At 38.5% G+C, this 16094-nt stretch overlaps 1 protein-coding gene across 1 annotated transcript in view; it reads right to left on the bottom strand.

Annotated features, from left to right (window-relative positions):
• Positions 1–16094, bottom strand: part of ZW10 (zw10 kinetochore protein) — a 35836-nt gene that overhangs the window by 8515 nt on the left and 11227 nt on the right. The window contains exons 7-10 of the mRNA XM_025929040.2: positions 15811–16002; positions 6061–6224; positions 5066–5248; positions 237–475 (exon numbers count right to left, since the gene is read on the bottom strand). Coding sequence (XP_025784825.2) covers positions 237–475; positions 5066–5248; positions 6061–6224; positions 15811–16002 — 778 coding nt within the window. The remainder of the gene's footprint in view (positions 1–236; positions 476–5065; positions 5249–6060; positions 6225–15810; positions 16003–16094) is intronic.

Below are 16094 nucleotides of genomic sequence, written 5' to 3'. Positions count from 1 at the left end.
TGTCAAAGAAACTCCATTCGTCCATCCATGCACATGCTTCCATTTCCTAGATATGCTGTAAGAAGCATGCGTCATTACAAATAAAAGTTAATTATCGATATAGGTCTCTGTGTTACACTGTTTTTCCAGGAAAAAAAAAAGCTAATGGGATAGGAAAACCCAAAGATAATTTTCTTAATAAACGTCTAGTTTAGATACGCATTTAACCAAGTCACTGCCATTTTCAGAACTCTTACCACTGATCACTGCTGGTTGTGGCCTCTAGTAAAGTCTGATAGGCGAGTTCCATTAACTGCTTCACAGACTCACTGATGCAGCACGTGGGCAAAGAAAAGGAATGTTGGTCCAATGTATTTTCAGGCTCTAAATTCACCACCTCGTTGTACTGAGTTGTGGACATTTTCTGTACTGCTGACTTGTCATCCTTCTGAGGACTGGGTAAGTCTGGCACACTTATCTTAGAATCAGCAGTAATCTAAGATTGAAACATAAAACACAGAAAAAGCACTGTCCTCAGAACAATTCAAACGAAAGCATCAGAGAAGGGCAACGTGGTTGCTTGCACGATGATAGAGTTGTAGCTCTACAGGGGCTCCCGGGTGGCTCAGTCGGTTAAGCATCCAATGTTGGTTTCCACTCAGGTCATGATCTCAAGGTTTGTGGGATCAATCCCCGCATCAGGCTCTATGCTGACAGTGCACAGCCTGCTTGGGATGATCTCTCTCCTTCTCTCTCTGCCCCTCCCGTTTGGGCACTCTCTCTCTCTCTCTCTCAAAATAAATAAATAAACATTTTTTAAAAAAATAATAATAAAGCTGTGGCTCTACAGTAATCAAAGGATTTGAGGAAATACAGCAGTATTTTTTTTTTATAATTTTTTTTTTTTTTAACGTTTATTTATTTTTGAGACAGAGAGAGACAGAGCATGAATGGGGGAGGGTCAGAGAGAGGGAGTCACAGAATCCGAAACAGGCTCCAGGCTCTGAGCTGGTAGCACAAAGCCCAACGCGGGGCTTGAACTCACAGACCATGAGATCACGACCTGAGCCGAAGTCGGCCGCTTAACCAACTGAGCCACCCAGGTGCCCCAATACAGCAGTATTTTAATGACTACTCAATCTTGGGTGAGAGCATGTCATAAGAAATAAAGAATCTCCTTTCCTGTGCAATTCTTCCATTTCTTCTGTGTATTCTTAATCTTGGTGGAAAGAGCAAAGCTCTGAAACTGGCCCAGGATTTCAGGTAAATCAAAGGACCTTAAAAAATCATCTATCTCAGGGGCACCTGGGTGGCTCAGTCTGTTGGGCATCTGACTTTGGCTCAGGCTGTGATCTCACAGTCCATGAGTTTGGGCCCCGCATTCGGCTCTGTGCTGACCGCTCAGAGCCTGCAGCTTGCTTCGGATTCTATCTCTCTTTCTCTCTGCCCCTCCCCTGCTCATGCTCTGTCTCTCTCTGTCACAAAAATAAGTAAAAACATTTAAAAAAAATTTTTTTTAAGTCATCTTTCTCAGAGGCACCGGGGTGGCTCAGTCTGTTAAGTATCCGACCCGGCTCAGGTCATGATTTTGCAGTTCATCAGTTCGAGCTCCACATCAGGCTCGCTGCTGTCAGCACAGAGCCTGCTTTGGATCCTCTGTCCCCCTCTCTCTTGCCCCTCCCTCACTCTCGCTCACTCTCTCTCTCTCTCTCTCCCCCCCCAAAAATAAAAATAAATTTTTTTTTTTAAATCATCTTTCTCAGACTAAACTATTAGATTATTGCAGACCTGTATAATTTTGTGTTCTGTTGTCTGAAATCATTTCCACCAAGAACACGTGTTGGCTTAGTCAAAGAAATAACCCATTCAGGCTAGCATATCCTCCAGTAAACAAAACAAAACAAAGCTTCCCTAACATTTATACAGAATGAAAATTCCTAGTCTCATCAAGACTAAATGAAAGAGCACTAGGCTGCTAGTCTGGAAACATCAGTAACATTTTTTTACCCTAACTTTTAACAAAGTCATTTAACCTCTTTGGACCTCAATTTTCTCACTGTAAAATGAAGGAATTATACTCAATAATGGTCTTCAAACCCTGCTTCCCAAAGATGCCACAGGGGCCAAAACATAATGAAGTTCCACGGCAAGAGCAGCGGTCCTGCTCCACACACGCTGGGTTTCCACACCGCGCTGCTCACAGGAAAAGCTCTGAGTCTCATACAAACGTTTAAACACCAATTGTGCCCTCCTAATCTATACACCGGTATATAATAATATCTACCTCAGAGGGCGATAATGAAGTTTAAACGAGAATACAAATGTCAGGGAACTCGCAGTCAAATTTATGACTAAGATCAGAAAGTAGAAGAAAAATATAATTATAAAGATGATTTAAAAATGCTGATGTTTGTCTGAAAAATAATGGGCCCAAAATACACAGGACTCAAAAAAACGCTGACTTCTTGAGGAGAGTGAGAGAACCCCAGACGGAAGTATGGAAGATCTAATCTGGTAAATGGTCAGGTCAAAATGTTCAAACAGAACCGACGTCAGCAACAAAATGCATCTTTGGGGAAAATAGTGGGTACACACAAGCAGTTGTCTAGAGACAATTTAGATGAAGCCCATGAAAGGCAATTAAGCTGAAAATGGTTTTTAGAGAAAGAAAGAGGATCTTTTTAAAGTTGGGCAGCTTAGAAGATCTAATCCCACGGCCTAGATGCCCAGGGAAAGAACCAGGATAGAGTCTAGACCAGTGGTTCACAGGTAGGGACAATTTTGCCCTCAGGGGAACATCCGGCAATGTCTGGAGACATTTTTCGAGTCACAACGGGGAGACAGGCATCTAGTGGGCAGAGGCTACTACTAAGCATCCTACAAAAGAGCCCCCCACAGCAAAGAATGGCCTGGTCCCAAATGTCAACAGTGCCACTACTGAGAAACCCTGACCTAGAGGAAGCCACCACTAGGATTTGAGTTCCTGAAGATAATGCAATCTTTTTAAAAATTTTTTAAATGTTTATTTATTTTTGAGAGAGAGAGAGAGAGAGATTCAGAGTATGAGTGGGGGAGGGGCAGAGAGAGAGAAGGAGGCACAGAATCCGAAGCAGGCTCCAGGCTCTGAGCTGTGAGTAGAGAGACCGACGCGGGGCTCAAACTCACAAACCGTGAGATACCTGAGCCGAAGTTGGCTGCTTAACCAACTAAGCCACCCAGGCGCCCTGAAGATAATGCAGTCTTACGGGATGTCAGAACGAGCTGAGTAGGGAGGTCAGAGATCAGCTGGTTCACTTCTGTCACATGACAGAAGAGGAAAATGAGGTCCAACAAGGTTAAAAGATTTAGCCTGGAGTCACAGAGCAATCCACTGACAATCCTATTTACATCAAGGAGTTAGGAGACAGGAAAGTGGGACACATATTAACACATTTGCCAAATATTTACTGAGCACTAAGTACACAGTACCATGTGCGGGTATCTTCTTGATGTTGGAGATACAGCAGTAGTCAGAAGAGGGGGGAGGGGAAAAAAAAGTCCACATGGAGCTAATTTTCTAGAGAGAAAAAAAAACAATAAATAATTCATACAGGATGTTTGTTGATAATAAGAAATACGAAGAAAAATAAAGAAGGAAAGGGTGTAGGAATAGGAGGAAGTTACAATTTTAAGACTTGCCAGGAAACGCAGCAAGTCATGTAGGTATCTATGGTAAAAATGTTCCCAGGGGTACCTGGGTGGCTCAGTCGGTTAAGTGATCGTAAGTAGGTTAAGCTCAGGTCGTGATCTCGCAGTCCGTGAGTTCGAGCCCCGCGTCAGGCTCTGTGCTGACAGCTCAGAGCCTAGAGCCTGCTTCTGTCTCCTTCTCTCTCTATTTCTCTCAAAAATAAACATTAAAAAAAAAAAAAAAAAGATTTAAAACATGTCCCCAGCAGAGGGAACAAGAGATTCAAAGGCTCTGCCACAAGTGGGCCCAACACATCCAGGTAACAGCAAGGAGTCCAGCAGTCGTATGCTGTGGTGACTGAAAAATAACAGGAGACAGGGAGAGAGAGGCAATGTCAGGGCAAACCCTGTACAATCTTGGAGGCGGCTGTCAGACTATAGGGTCTCATTCTATAGGAGATGGGAAGCCACTTGGTTTGGGGCAGGAGTTACATAATCAAGTGATATTTATGTAAAAAAGTAAATAAGACCCCACAGCACAGTTCCTGGGACCGAGTGAATTGCAGCTCCTTAACAATCCAAAATACCTCAAAGTGTGTTAAAATCTGTGCACCTCTAATGGCTAATTAACTGTTTTTCTCAGTGGACACAAGGAGTGGACTACCCCCAAGGAAAAGGGAGGATGGTAAAGGGAGAAACAGAGGGAGGGAGAGCCTAATCCCTAACAATGGGACAGGAGAAAACTGGCTGAGGAATTTTACATGAAGGGACTACTTTCATTTACGTTTTACTTTAATCTAAGTAACACCTTCCAATTACCAAATATTATTTTATATGTGTAAAATATGAAAAAAAAAACAGAAAAGAAAATACACAAAATTGTCTAAGGTCAAAGGGGTAAATTACCCCTTTATGCAAATTAAAGAGTCCACTGACTGCGGATAATTGTCAATGCCCTAAAAAGATTCTATCTTTTTTGTTTGTTTTATTATCTTGACTTCAAAACTAGGGCCGCTAGTAGCCTCACAGATGAAGTCAACATGTTCACAATAGAGTATAATCTCTGGACATAATGAAGCCCAATTACATGTGTCACAAAATTGTGTACTAAAATCTCAAGTAATAAAGTTAAGAAAAATCTACATAGGTTGGTATACTGTCTAATTTCAACAAAGGTAATTAATCTACACGGGCTTTTCCATGTATACAATGCTTTCGGGTGCACTACTTATTTGGGCCTCACAGCATTCCATGAGAGGGGCAGAGAGCAGGACCACTTGAAAGATGAGAACTAATGTCAGAAGATGAGTAACTTCTCCCAGGGAGCTCAGCAACTGTCGTGCTCTGTTCCACTCTGCCAAATTTCTCTCAAAAATGAGCGGCTTCCTAAATACAGTGTAATACAAGATAGCCCCAGTACCTTCACAGTGTTGTGAATTTCAGAGGTCATTAGATTTCTAGCTGCCACGATCACATCCTGACATTTCTTGTTAGCAAAATGAGAATTGATGTTACGGGCATATTTCAGCAAATCAGTAGTATCTCCTTTTAAAAACCTCATCTCCTTTAGGGCATTTTCAAATTCTTCAGTGGACTGTATGATCTGAGAAAGAGAGACATGGGGGAAAAAAGAATTATATACATATATTCCATTCCAATATTAAAATTTCAAATCCAATGTACAAAAAGTAACAAGGACAGGCTGGTCATTTTTTTTTTTTTTTAATTTTTTTTTTTCAACGTTTATTTATTTTTGGGACAGAGACAGAGCATGAACGGGGGAGGGGCAGAGAGAGAGGGAGACACAGAATCGGAAACAGGCTCCAGGCTCTGAGCCATCAGCCCAGAGCCTGACGCGGGGCTCGAACTCACGGACCGCGAGATCGTGACCTGGCTGAAGTCGGAAGCTTAACCGACTGAGCCACCCAGGCGCCCCCAGGCTGGTCATTTAAGTTTTAGAGCAGACCAGCACTTAGCAGGTATACATATATTATATATTTTTCCAGCCTTAAATTCACTAAGAATAGTACCTTCAATATAAATTTCTTACTCTACTTAGTAAAAGAGCAAAGATCTCTAAAACAAATACATTTATTTTAGTGTTCATGGAAACACTAAAAAGAAGCAAAAAGGTACAGTGTCGCATAAGAGATACTAGAGCTGATACAAGTATAAAAGAACAATTGTTTTTCAAAAGTATCTCACTAAAGAAAATATACCTAAAAAGAAAACCTACTTCCCAGTCGAAAGGTAGAAAGCCCGGAGAGAAATGAAGTAACAGGAAAAGCTGCTTCCACCTCCTATTATAATTTCCTTAAAGATGTCTCTGAAGAGCAAAAGTCTCTAAGGAATTACAAAAGACACCGACAGGCACCTACAGTCTCTGAAAACCTTGTGTGACGTCTCTGTACTTACCTCTTCGTACTGCTGTAACTTGCTGCTATTAGTTGGGATAGAATAAACCAAACAGTTTTTAATGAGGCACTCAGACAAGTCTTGCCAGATCATGTCACCGAGCAGCTCAGCCAATATGATCTCAGATGGTTTTTCATTTTCTAGATCAGTATCAAGAGGTAAATCTGCATCATAAGAAAAAGTTTTAAACAAGAAGCCACTCACAGTCCAGATTATTCTCAAGTTCCCTCGTTTTCTAGAATTCTTTCATTTTAGGATGAGGGGGAAGAAAACAGCACAGATAATCCTACAGCCATCTCAACTGCCTACGTGGGACACAGCATGGCATACAATTATTACTTTACTTTCACTGCTCAACTGGACAGTCTGCACTGTATTACTGCCTGTACTCCACAACAGTAAAGTATTCAGCCATCTATGTTATACAGTAACCATCTACTGCTAATCTACTGATCTGATTACATGACAAGCACTCAGAAGTTCTGCATATCAAGTTGAAACTCATTTAGAATAAAATCCCAGGCCTTTAATAATGAATAAACATCCTCTGTCATCTCTGCCTAGGATCTGCATGTTTGTCCTAAGTAAAATATCAGCAAATCCCTTACATTACAGCATACTATCTAGCCTAACAAACAGAATACCTCAATACCTCTCTGAAGTGTATCGTGGGGGTTTTAATGGGGTTATATTTAAAATAAACTATTAATTAATTAAATACTAGTGAAGAATCAGGAACCAATGTAGAGAGAAGAGGAACCAGAAAAGAGACCAGCTATTTTTAACCTAGTTCTGATTCACCAAGGAAGACCTTAGGGGATAAGAACCTTAAAAGAAAGTGAGCATATTATCTTAGAGCCTTGAGAACCTTACAATGTCTAAAGTCTAGGCCTGTACTGCCCAATATGATAGCCACCAGCCACACTTTGCTGCTGAGCACTTGAATGGTGGTGTGACTGAGGAAATAATTTTTTTTTTAATTGATTTCAATTTCAGCTTAAAAATGGAAGCAAGGGTGTGTCATTATAAAAGGGTCGCCCAGAGCAGCCTGTGGCAAGAGCAAAGTGCCGTATCTTGATTGTGGGGGTGGCTACGTGGATCCACACGTGATAAGACTGCACAGAATTATCCACACATACAAATGACTGCAGGTAAAACCAGTGAAATGTGAATCAGCTCTGTGAATCGGACCACAGTCAATTTGCTGGTTTTGATATTGTACTACAGGTATACAAGATGTTAACACCGGGGAAGATGGCAGAAGGGGACATGGGACCTCTGAACATTGTTTGAACAAAAATTTTAAAGTTAAAAAAAAAAAGTGTAGTTTTCTATTAAACACAACTTCGTTGTTTTGCTAAGACTTCATTTCACTTGAACCACTGCGCCGCGTCAGCTATTGTCACACTTGCTGTGTCTGTGGCGGGCACATGGATCCCCTCCAGCACCGCACACACACATGACCAATCCACTTGGTGTAAACAGATTCATTCCATTCCAATTATTTGTTGACTATGCACCAATGTAACACCGTAATGTTTATCTGAATATTTATGCATACAGCACAAGTTGCAATGATACCTATATAAATTGTAAAAGGCAATTAAGTCAAAATAACTATTTTAATTATGACATAATTATTTCTCTAAGTTTAAAGGAGATAACTATGGACAAGGTATACTACCGATGCAGGATTAAGTGAAGATGCAAAAGCCAATAGAATCATTGGAACAGTAAAGGGAAAACAGAGAGACTGGAGAAAATACGTCACAAATTTCACAATAAATGGTAACTGCAATTCACTAACACAAAGCAAAACAAACGAACCTGCTTTTTTTTGAAGATAATAAAACAGACAAGAGACATTTTCAGCAAATATCATAAATATTTCACCACACTATTAAAAAGTACTCTTTTCTTATTTTACTTAGTTTTTTATTAGGAAAGGGTACTGAATGAACATATCATAATGTTTTCCATATCTAATGATATAATCCCTTTTAATATGCTGATATAATAAACTGGTTGATAGGTTTCTTATGCTAAACTACCTTTGCACTCCTAGAATAAACAATGTGTCCTTTTTAACAGTACTGTTGGCTTTAACTTACTATATTTTGTAAATGTTTGCATTTATAAGTCAAAAGTAAAATCATTTTATAGTGTTTTCTCTATGTGTAAACTATCACAAAATGTACATTTTCGTATTACATTTATGCTGGCTTTTAAAAAATTAAGTAGGACATAATCATCTTTTTCTATTGACCAAAAGGGCTTGATTAACACAGGCATTATCTATAATTTGAAGAATCCACAGAATTTTTAGCCATAAACTTTCTGTGCCTGATGGTAGCCTTTTTAGTGGCAAGTCTTTAACAATCTTTCAAATTTCTTCTATAGTTATTTGTATGTTCAGCGTTTCCGCTCCTTGGTAGAAATCTGTAGTTGACATTTTCTAGAAAATCATTACATCAAAAGCAAAACTTGCTTATTATGACAAGCCCCAAACCACCAAGGTTTATAAAGAAAAAGCCAAATCTTCCCTCTCCATATCCATAAGCTTCTCTCTCCACGCCCAAGTGACCAACGTTAAGTTTGGTTTGCCTTCTTCCTCCCTTACATTCATATTACATATATTTATATATGAGTTGCCAAATACACACACATATATATGAATCATACACACACACACACACAGACACACACACACATCTGAATTGCCAAATGCACACACACACTTGAAATGGACTGAATTGTACAGAACTGTATACTCTCCCCGCTGATAATTCATATGTTGAAGCCTTAACCCCCAATGTGACTGGATTTGGAGATAGGGTCTGGCCTTAAAGAGGTAATTAAGGTTAAATGAGGTCATAAGGGAGGGGTCCTCATCCAGTATGACTAGTGGCCTTATAAGAAGAGGAAGAAACACCAGGATACACACTTACACAGGACAGACCGGTAAGAGGCTGTCTGCAAGGTAGGGAGACAGGGCTCAGGAGAAACCAAATCTGCTAATACCTTGATCTTGGAACTTCTGGCCTCCAAAACTGGGAGAAAATTAATTTCTGTTGTTCAAGCCACACAGCCTGTGGCATTGTGTTAGCAAACTAACACAATCCTCACATAAGGGACTGCTTTCTTTTTTATAAATTGGGTTCATGCCAACAACAACAAAAAAGGGTTCATGCCATAGATTTTACACTTAACTTTTTTAGGACTTCAAAGTAGACCATGGCCATCTCTTAAGTCAACATATCTAGGTCTCCTTCATTTCTTTTTCATGGCTACATAATGCACCATAGTATGGCTCAACCATTCCTCAAACGATGGGTGCACAGTCCAGTCTGCAAGTATATAATACTACTCACACACACAAAGATATAACCGATTGATATCACTTCCATAAAGAATTAAAAATTGAAACACAGGGGATGCATTTTTTGGATTTTACTATACATATACTATAATAGAGCTTCGTAATATTTTACAAAGTACTCCAAAAAGCAATGAAGGAGACTGCTTTTCCACTTTCTTGTCAGAAGTGTTTTACACAGACCTTTTAATGTCAGCCCTACGGATGAAAGCTCTACCTTGGTGGTGTGATTTCCGTCCCCCCACTAGGGAGATCAAGCAACACATTTTTTTATGTTTATTATCAAATTGCACCTTTTCTTCCATGAATTGCCTATTCATATTTTTTGCCTATTTTTCTATTATTATGTTTTCTTTTTCTCTGGATAAAAGTCCTTATACTAACACCTTGTCTGCCAAACCTATTGCAAGGACTTTCCCCCAACCCACTACTGTCTTTTGACTTTGTTTATGGTATTGTTTACCACACAGAACTTAACATTTGTATGTAGTCAAATTCGTCCATCCTTTCCTTTATGCATTCTGAGCATCCTCAGACTATTCACATCTCCTAACTTTTCTTCCAACGTTTTTATTGGTTTTGGTTTTTTTCATAAAGGGCTTTAATTCATCTGGAATTTACATCTGTGCGGAGTATGAAGCAGGAATCTAACTTTGTTTTACTGCAAAGATAGCCAATTTTGCTAGCACCATTATTAAATGAACTATCTATAGTCCCACAAAACTGAAACGTGACTTTAATCAAACAGCAAGTTCTCATTTGTTCTTGGCTCTACTTCTGGACTCTTTTTTATTCCACTGATTTCCTTGTACCAAGAACACAGTTTTAATTTTAAATTTCTCCCACTAATGCTTTTTAAATCTTTACTGGCAATCCTCCAAACTATTTTTGTTTTAATGTTTATTTCTTTTTGAGAGAGAGAGAGACAGAAAGAGTGTGCACAAGCAGGGGAGATACAGAGAGAGGGAGACAGAGGATCCGAAGCAGGCTCCATGCTGACAGGAGAGTACCTTGATGTGGGGCTCAAACTCACAAACCATGAGACGGTGACCTGAGCCAAAGTCAGATGCTTAACCGACTGAGCCACCCAGGCGCCCCCAAATCTATTTATTTTTTAATTTTTTTTAATGTTTATTTATTTTTGAGAAAGAGAGAGAAAGAGAGAAAGAGAGAGAGCATGAGCAGGGGAAGGGCAGAGAGAGAGGGGGAGACACAGAATCTGAAGCAGGTTCCAGGCTTTGAGCTGTTAGCACAGAGCCCAACGTGGGGCTCGAACTCAAACCATGAGATCTTGACCTGAGCTGAAGTCGGCCGCTTAATCGACTGCACCACCCAGGCGCCCCCAAATCTATTTTTGATGTAAGCTTTAGAGTTTGTTGAGTTTGAAAACATATAATGGGTATTTGACTGGAAATGAATTAAATTTATACATTATTTGGAATGAACTGACAATTTTATGAGGCTATCTTCTAATCCAAGATAGCCTCCCTTTTATTCAGGTCTTATATCCTCGAAAATTTTATGGTTCTCTTCACATATGTCCTCTCCTTTCTTATTAAGCTTAACTTTAAAAATATTATAGATTTTGTTAGCATTATAAATTTCTTTATATTTAATTTACACGTGATTATTACTAGTACAGAGAGAAATTATCAATTTTATATCTTCATACTAGTATCTATACAACTATTAAGTTTCATATTAATTATTAAAGTTTTAGTAGTCTTGGTTTCCTAGGTATGAGATTATATCATTTATATGTAAAGATAATTTCTTCTAATATACATACTTATTTTATTTTCCCTTCTTTGCATTAGCTACAACCCCTAAAACAATACCAAAGAATATTAATGATAACGTGCATTCCTGACTTACAACTGATTTTAATGGAAATAAAGTTTTTAATCCTTTAATAGAATGCTTGTTGTTCGCTTTTTAGAAGCAATTAGTTTTAAAACCAATTTACTTTAAAAATTTACTTTAAAAAAATTCAATACAATAAACCATACCATAATTATGCAAAGTGATCTACTACATAGCTATATAATTTACTTTGTAATTTCCCTATTCTTCAAGATTTCATTACTTTCCAGTATTTCAGTATTATAAGTAACATTATAATAACCTTATACACAAATATATGGTAATATATACACAAATAGTTTCATATATTTAAAATTATTTCTGCTTCTATTAAGAGGATCATGTAGTTCTTATCCTTTCTTTTATTTACTTAAATATTTTTTTAACATTTATTCATTTTTGAGAGACAGAGAGAAACACAGCATGAGTGGGGAAGGGGCAGAGAGAGAGGGAGACACAGAATCCGAAGCAGGCTTCAGGCTCTGAGCTGTTAGCACAGAGGCCGACGTGGGGCTCAAACTCACGAACTGCGAGATCATGACCTGAGCCGAAGTCGGTTGCTTAACCGACTGAGCCACCCAGGCGCCCCTTTTTTCTTTTATTAATGTGATGTATCACACTGATTGATTTGAGGATATTGAACCATCCCTATAGCCCTGAAATAAATCCCACTTGATCATGGTGAATAATTCTTTTAAGGTATTGTTGGATTTGATCTGCTAGTATCTTGTTGAGAATTTCTGCATCCATGTTGGTCAGGGAAATTGGTCTGTAATTCTCCTTTTTAGTGGGGTCTTTGGTTTTGAAGGTAATGCTGGCCTCACAAAATGAGTTTGGAAGTTTTCCTTCCATTTCTATTTTTTGGAACAGCTTCAAAAGAATAGGTATTAACTCTTCTTAAATTTTTTTTTTTAACGTTTTTATTTATTTTTGAGACAGGGAGAGACAGAGCATGAACAGGGGAGGGTCAGAGAGAGGGAGACAAAGAATCTGAAACAGGCTCCAGGCTCTGAGCTTTCAGCACAGAGCCCGACGCGGGGCTCGAACTCACGGACCGAGAGATCATGACCTGAGCTGAAGTCGGCCGCCCAACTGACTGAGCCACCCAGGCACCCCAGATATTAACTCTTCTTTAAATGTTTGGCAGAATCCCCCCTGGGAAGCCATCTGGCCCTGGATTCTTGTTTGTATTGATTCAATTTCTTTACTGGTTATGGGTCTGTTCAAATTTTCTATTTCTTCCTGTTTCAGCTTTGGTAATTTATATATTTCTAGGAATTTATCCATTTCTTCTGGATTGCCTGATTTGTTGGCACATAATTACTCATAATATTCTCTTATTATGGTTTGTGTTTCTGTGGTGTTGACTGTGATCTGTCCTCTTTCATTCATGACTTTATTTATTTGGGTCCTTTTTCTTTTTGATAAATGGAACAGAACAGAGAACCCCAGAAATGGACCCACAAAAGTATAGCCAACTAATCTTTGACAAAGCAGGAAAGAATATCCAATGGAAAAAAGACAGTCTCTTCAGCAAATGGTGCTAGGAAAACTGGACAGCAACATGCAGAAGAATGTACCTGGACCACTTTCTTACAGCATACACAAAAATCAACTCAAAATGGATGAAAAGACCTAAATACAAGATAGGAAACCATTGAAATCCTAGAGAAGAAAACAAGCAACAACTCTCTGAAATCAGTTGAGCAACATCTTACTAGACACGTCACCAGAGGCAAGGAAAACAAAAGCAAAAATGAACTACTGGGACCTCATCAAAATAAAAAGCTTCTGCACAGCAAAGAAAACAATCAACAAAACTAAAAGGCAACCGATGGAATGGGAGAAGATATTTGCAAATGACCTATCAGATAAAGGGTTAGTATCTAAAATCTATAAGGAACTTATCAAACTCAACACCCAAAAAACGAATAATCCAGTGAAAAAAGGGGCAGAAGACATGAATGGATACTTCTCCAAAGAAGACATCCAGATGCCTAACAGACACACGAAAAGATGCTCAACATCACTCATCATCAGGGAAATACAAACCAAAACCATCATGAGGTACCACCTCACATCTGTCAGAATGGCTAAAATTAATAACTCAGGAAACAAAGATGTTGGCAAGGATGCATAGAAAGGGGAACCCTCTTGCACTGTTGGTGGGAATGCAAACTGGTGTTGCCACCCTGGAAAACAGTATGGAGGTTCCTCAAAAAGTTAAAAATAGAACTACCCTAAGATCCAGCAATTGCACTGCTGGGTATTTACCCAAAGGATACAAAAATACAGATTTGAAGGGATACCTACACCCTGATGTTTATAGGAGCATTATCAGCAACAGTCAAACTATGGAGAGAACCCAGATTTCCACCCATTGATAAATAAAGAAGATGTGGTGTGTGTGTGTATGTATGTGTATATATGTATGTATGTACATATGTATGTGTGTGTGTGTGTATATACATACACATGTACACGTATACATATATGTATATGTATATATGTATATATATATATATATATATATATATATACATACACACACAATGGAATATGTGCACACACATACACATACACAATGGAATATCACTCAGAATATTCAAAAAGAATGAAATCTTGCCATCTGCAACAATGTGGATGGAGCTAGAGTGTATTATGCTAAGTGAAATAAGTCAGTCAGAGAAAGATAAATATCATATGATTTCACTCATATGTGGAATTTAAGAAACAAAACAGATGAACATATGGTAGGGGGTGGGAAGAGAGGGAAAACAAACCATAAGAGACTAGTAAAAATAGAGAACAATCTGAGGGCTGATGGATGGAGTCGGGTGGGGGATGGGCTAGATGGGTGATGGGTACTAAGGAGGACACTTGTGATGAGCACTAGGTGTTACATGTAAGGGATGAATCAGTGAATTCTACTCCTGAAACTAATATTGCACTGTATGCTCACTAGAATTTAAATAAAATTAATTTCTTAAAAATTAAGAAATAAAAACAAAAAGCCTATCTTCATAGAAGCATGGAACTGAGAATGAGAGCATGAGTACTGGCAAACTACTCTGAAGTGTTTCACACTATACCTATAATACTTTGTTCTGTTTTGAATACCATACTTTGAATAAGACTATAGAAGAAATGGAATACATTCACAGAAGAGCAATAAAAATAGGAACTTAAAACTATGTGATTCAAAAAACCTAAGGATGTCTATATTGGTGGTAAGATACAGGGGAAATAACAGCTACTGTAAAGAACTTAGAAGTCCATCATGTGTAACAGGAGTTAGACATGTTATATGTAATTCCACACAGTAGAAATGGCATCCATGAAGCAGACATTACAGAGCAATGTATTTTGAACAATTTTTTTAAACGACTACCTTAAAGATTTAATCTGCAAAATGGAGGCTTTGCCAGTAGTATTTACCACAGACATAGAAGATATGATTTTTAAAAAACAAACAAAAACTCCATAAAACTCAAGAGTTGCCCAGAGACAGAACAGAATGCATCAAGAGGAAGTGACCTCGCTCTCACTACCAGTGCTCAGACTGGCTATGTGATCCATGGATGGGAGTGTGAGAGAGGAAACTCAAGCATCAGAGATCTCTGGTTCTTCCCAATCCTTCGATACTTAGTTTGCAACTTTGTTTATTGCTACGTATTATCTCCCTAAGTGAAGGAACAAAAGAACTACCTTGGATTTCTGCAGTTTATACAAGTCTTAAGACTTTTCTTCTCTGCTACTGTTAAAACTAGAACCAATTCCTTCCTTGCTTTACAACAGAAATTATTTTACATTAATAAACTAAAGGACTGCCAGGAAGGCATTCAAACAACACCAGCATTTTTTTTTTATTTTGTCCACATCAAGATTGTTTGATTTGACTATTAAGCCAGACAACTGAAAACAGCATAAAGAAGTCAAATAACTAAAAAGCAACAGTATTAATACACCAGAAGAACACGTTATTTTTCACAGTATTACAACTAAAAATAATTATTCAGAGCAATACAGAAAATGGCTATCTCGATCGTGAATATATAAAGATCTACCCAACTGGTTGAGATGGAATGTACTTTATTTCTTAAATTTAGTTTGTTTCTACCAGATGAATGGGATCTTCCCAATGAAATATGTAAAGCAGTACTTGGTTCATCTCTGCTTCGCCCATAATTAAAGCAAGAGTCCCAATATGTGATGCTACAAGTCTAGTGAGAGAAGCATATCCCAGAATTTAAGTAACTATTACAAGTACAGAATCTGGGGTACCCTTGGTGACCCTACTTTCCATATGGGGAGGAAAATGATCGTAAAGCAGAGCAGGAAACAAGAAGGTAATGACTTTACTCCTATGGCATAATTTACTCACCTCCAATCCTCTATACATTCAACTTGGGGGCATGTTTATCTACCTTAAAATACTATTTACTTTTAAAAATAATATTGACTTTTTCCCAAACGTAAAAATATGAGAGCACTACCTTGGGGACACATACCTAGAAGGTGTTTCTGGAGCACTTCCAGTACTAGTCTGATCTTTGCAAAAACTTCAGAAGGTGATGGATGTTCCAAGTCAGTCATCACAGATTCAAAACGAATACTAATGATGTTAGGCTGGCTTTCTACCACAGCATAAAGGGATGGGCAAGATGCCAGAGGCCTAAGGATATACTTCAGCAGCATCTGACCTGAAAAATTTTATGAACGTTCATCAGAAATCACTGGAAGAAACCTTTAAAAAGCAAGCATGCCACACCACCCAAAAAAAAAAAAAAAAAAA

This window comes from Puma concolor, chromosome D1 (genome assembly GCF_028749965.1).
Source record: "Puma concolor isolate L17-30 chromosome D1, mPumCon1.1.hap2, whole genome shotgun sequence".
NCBI lineage: Eukaryota > Metazoa > Chordata > Mammalia > Carnivora > Felidae > Puma > Puma concolor.
This window is presented reverse-complemented; position numbering and strand designations above follow the sequence as displayed.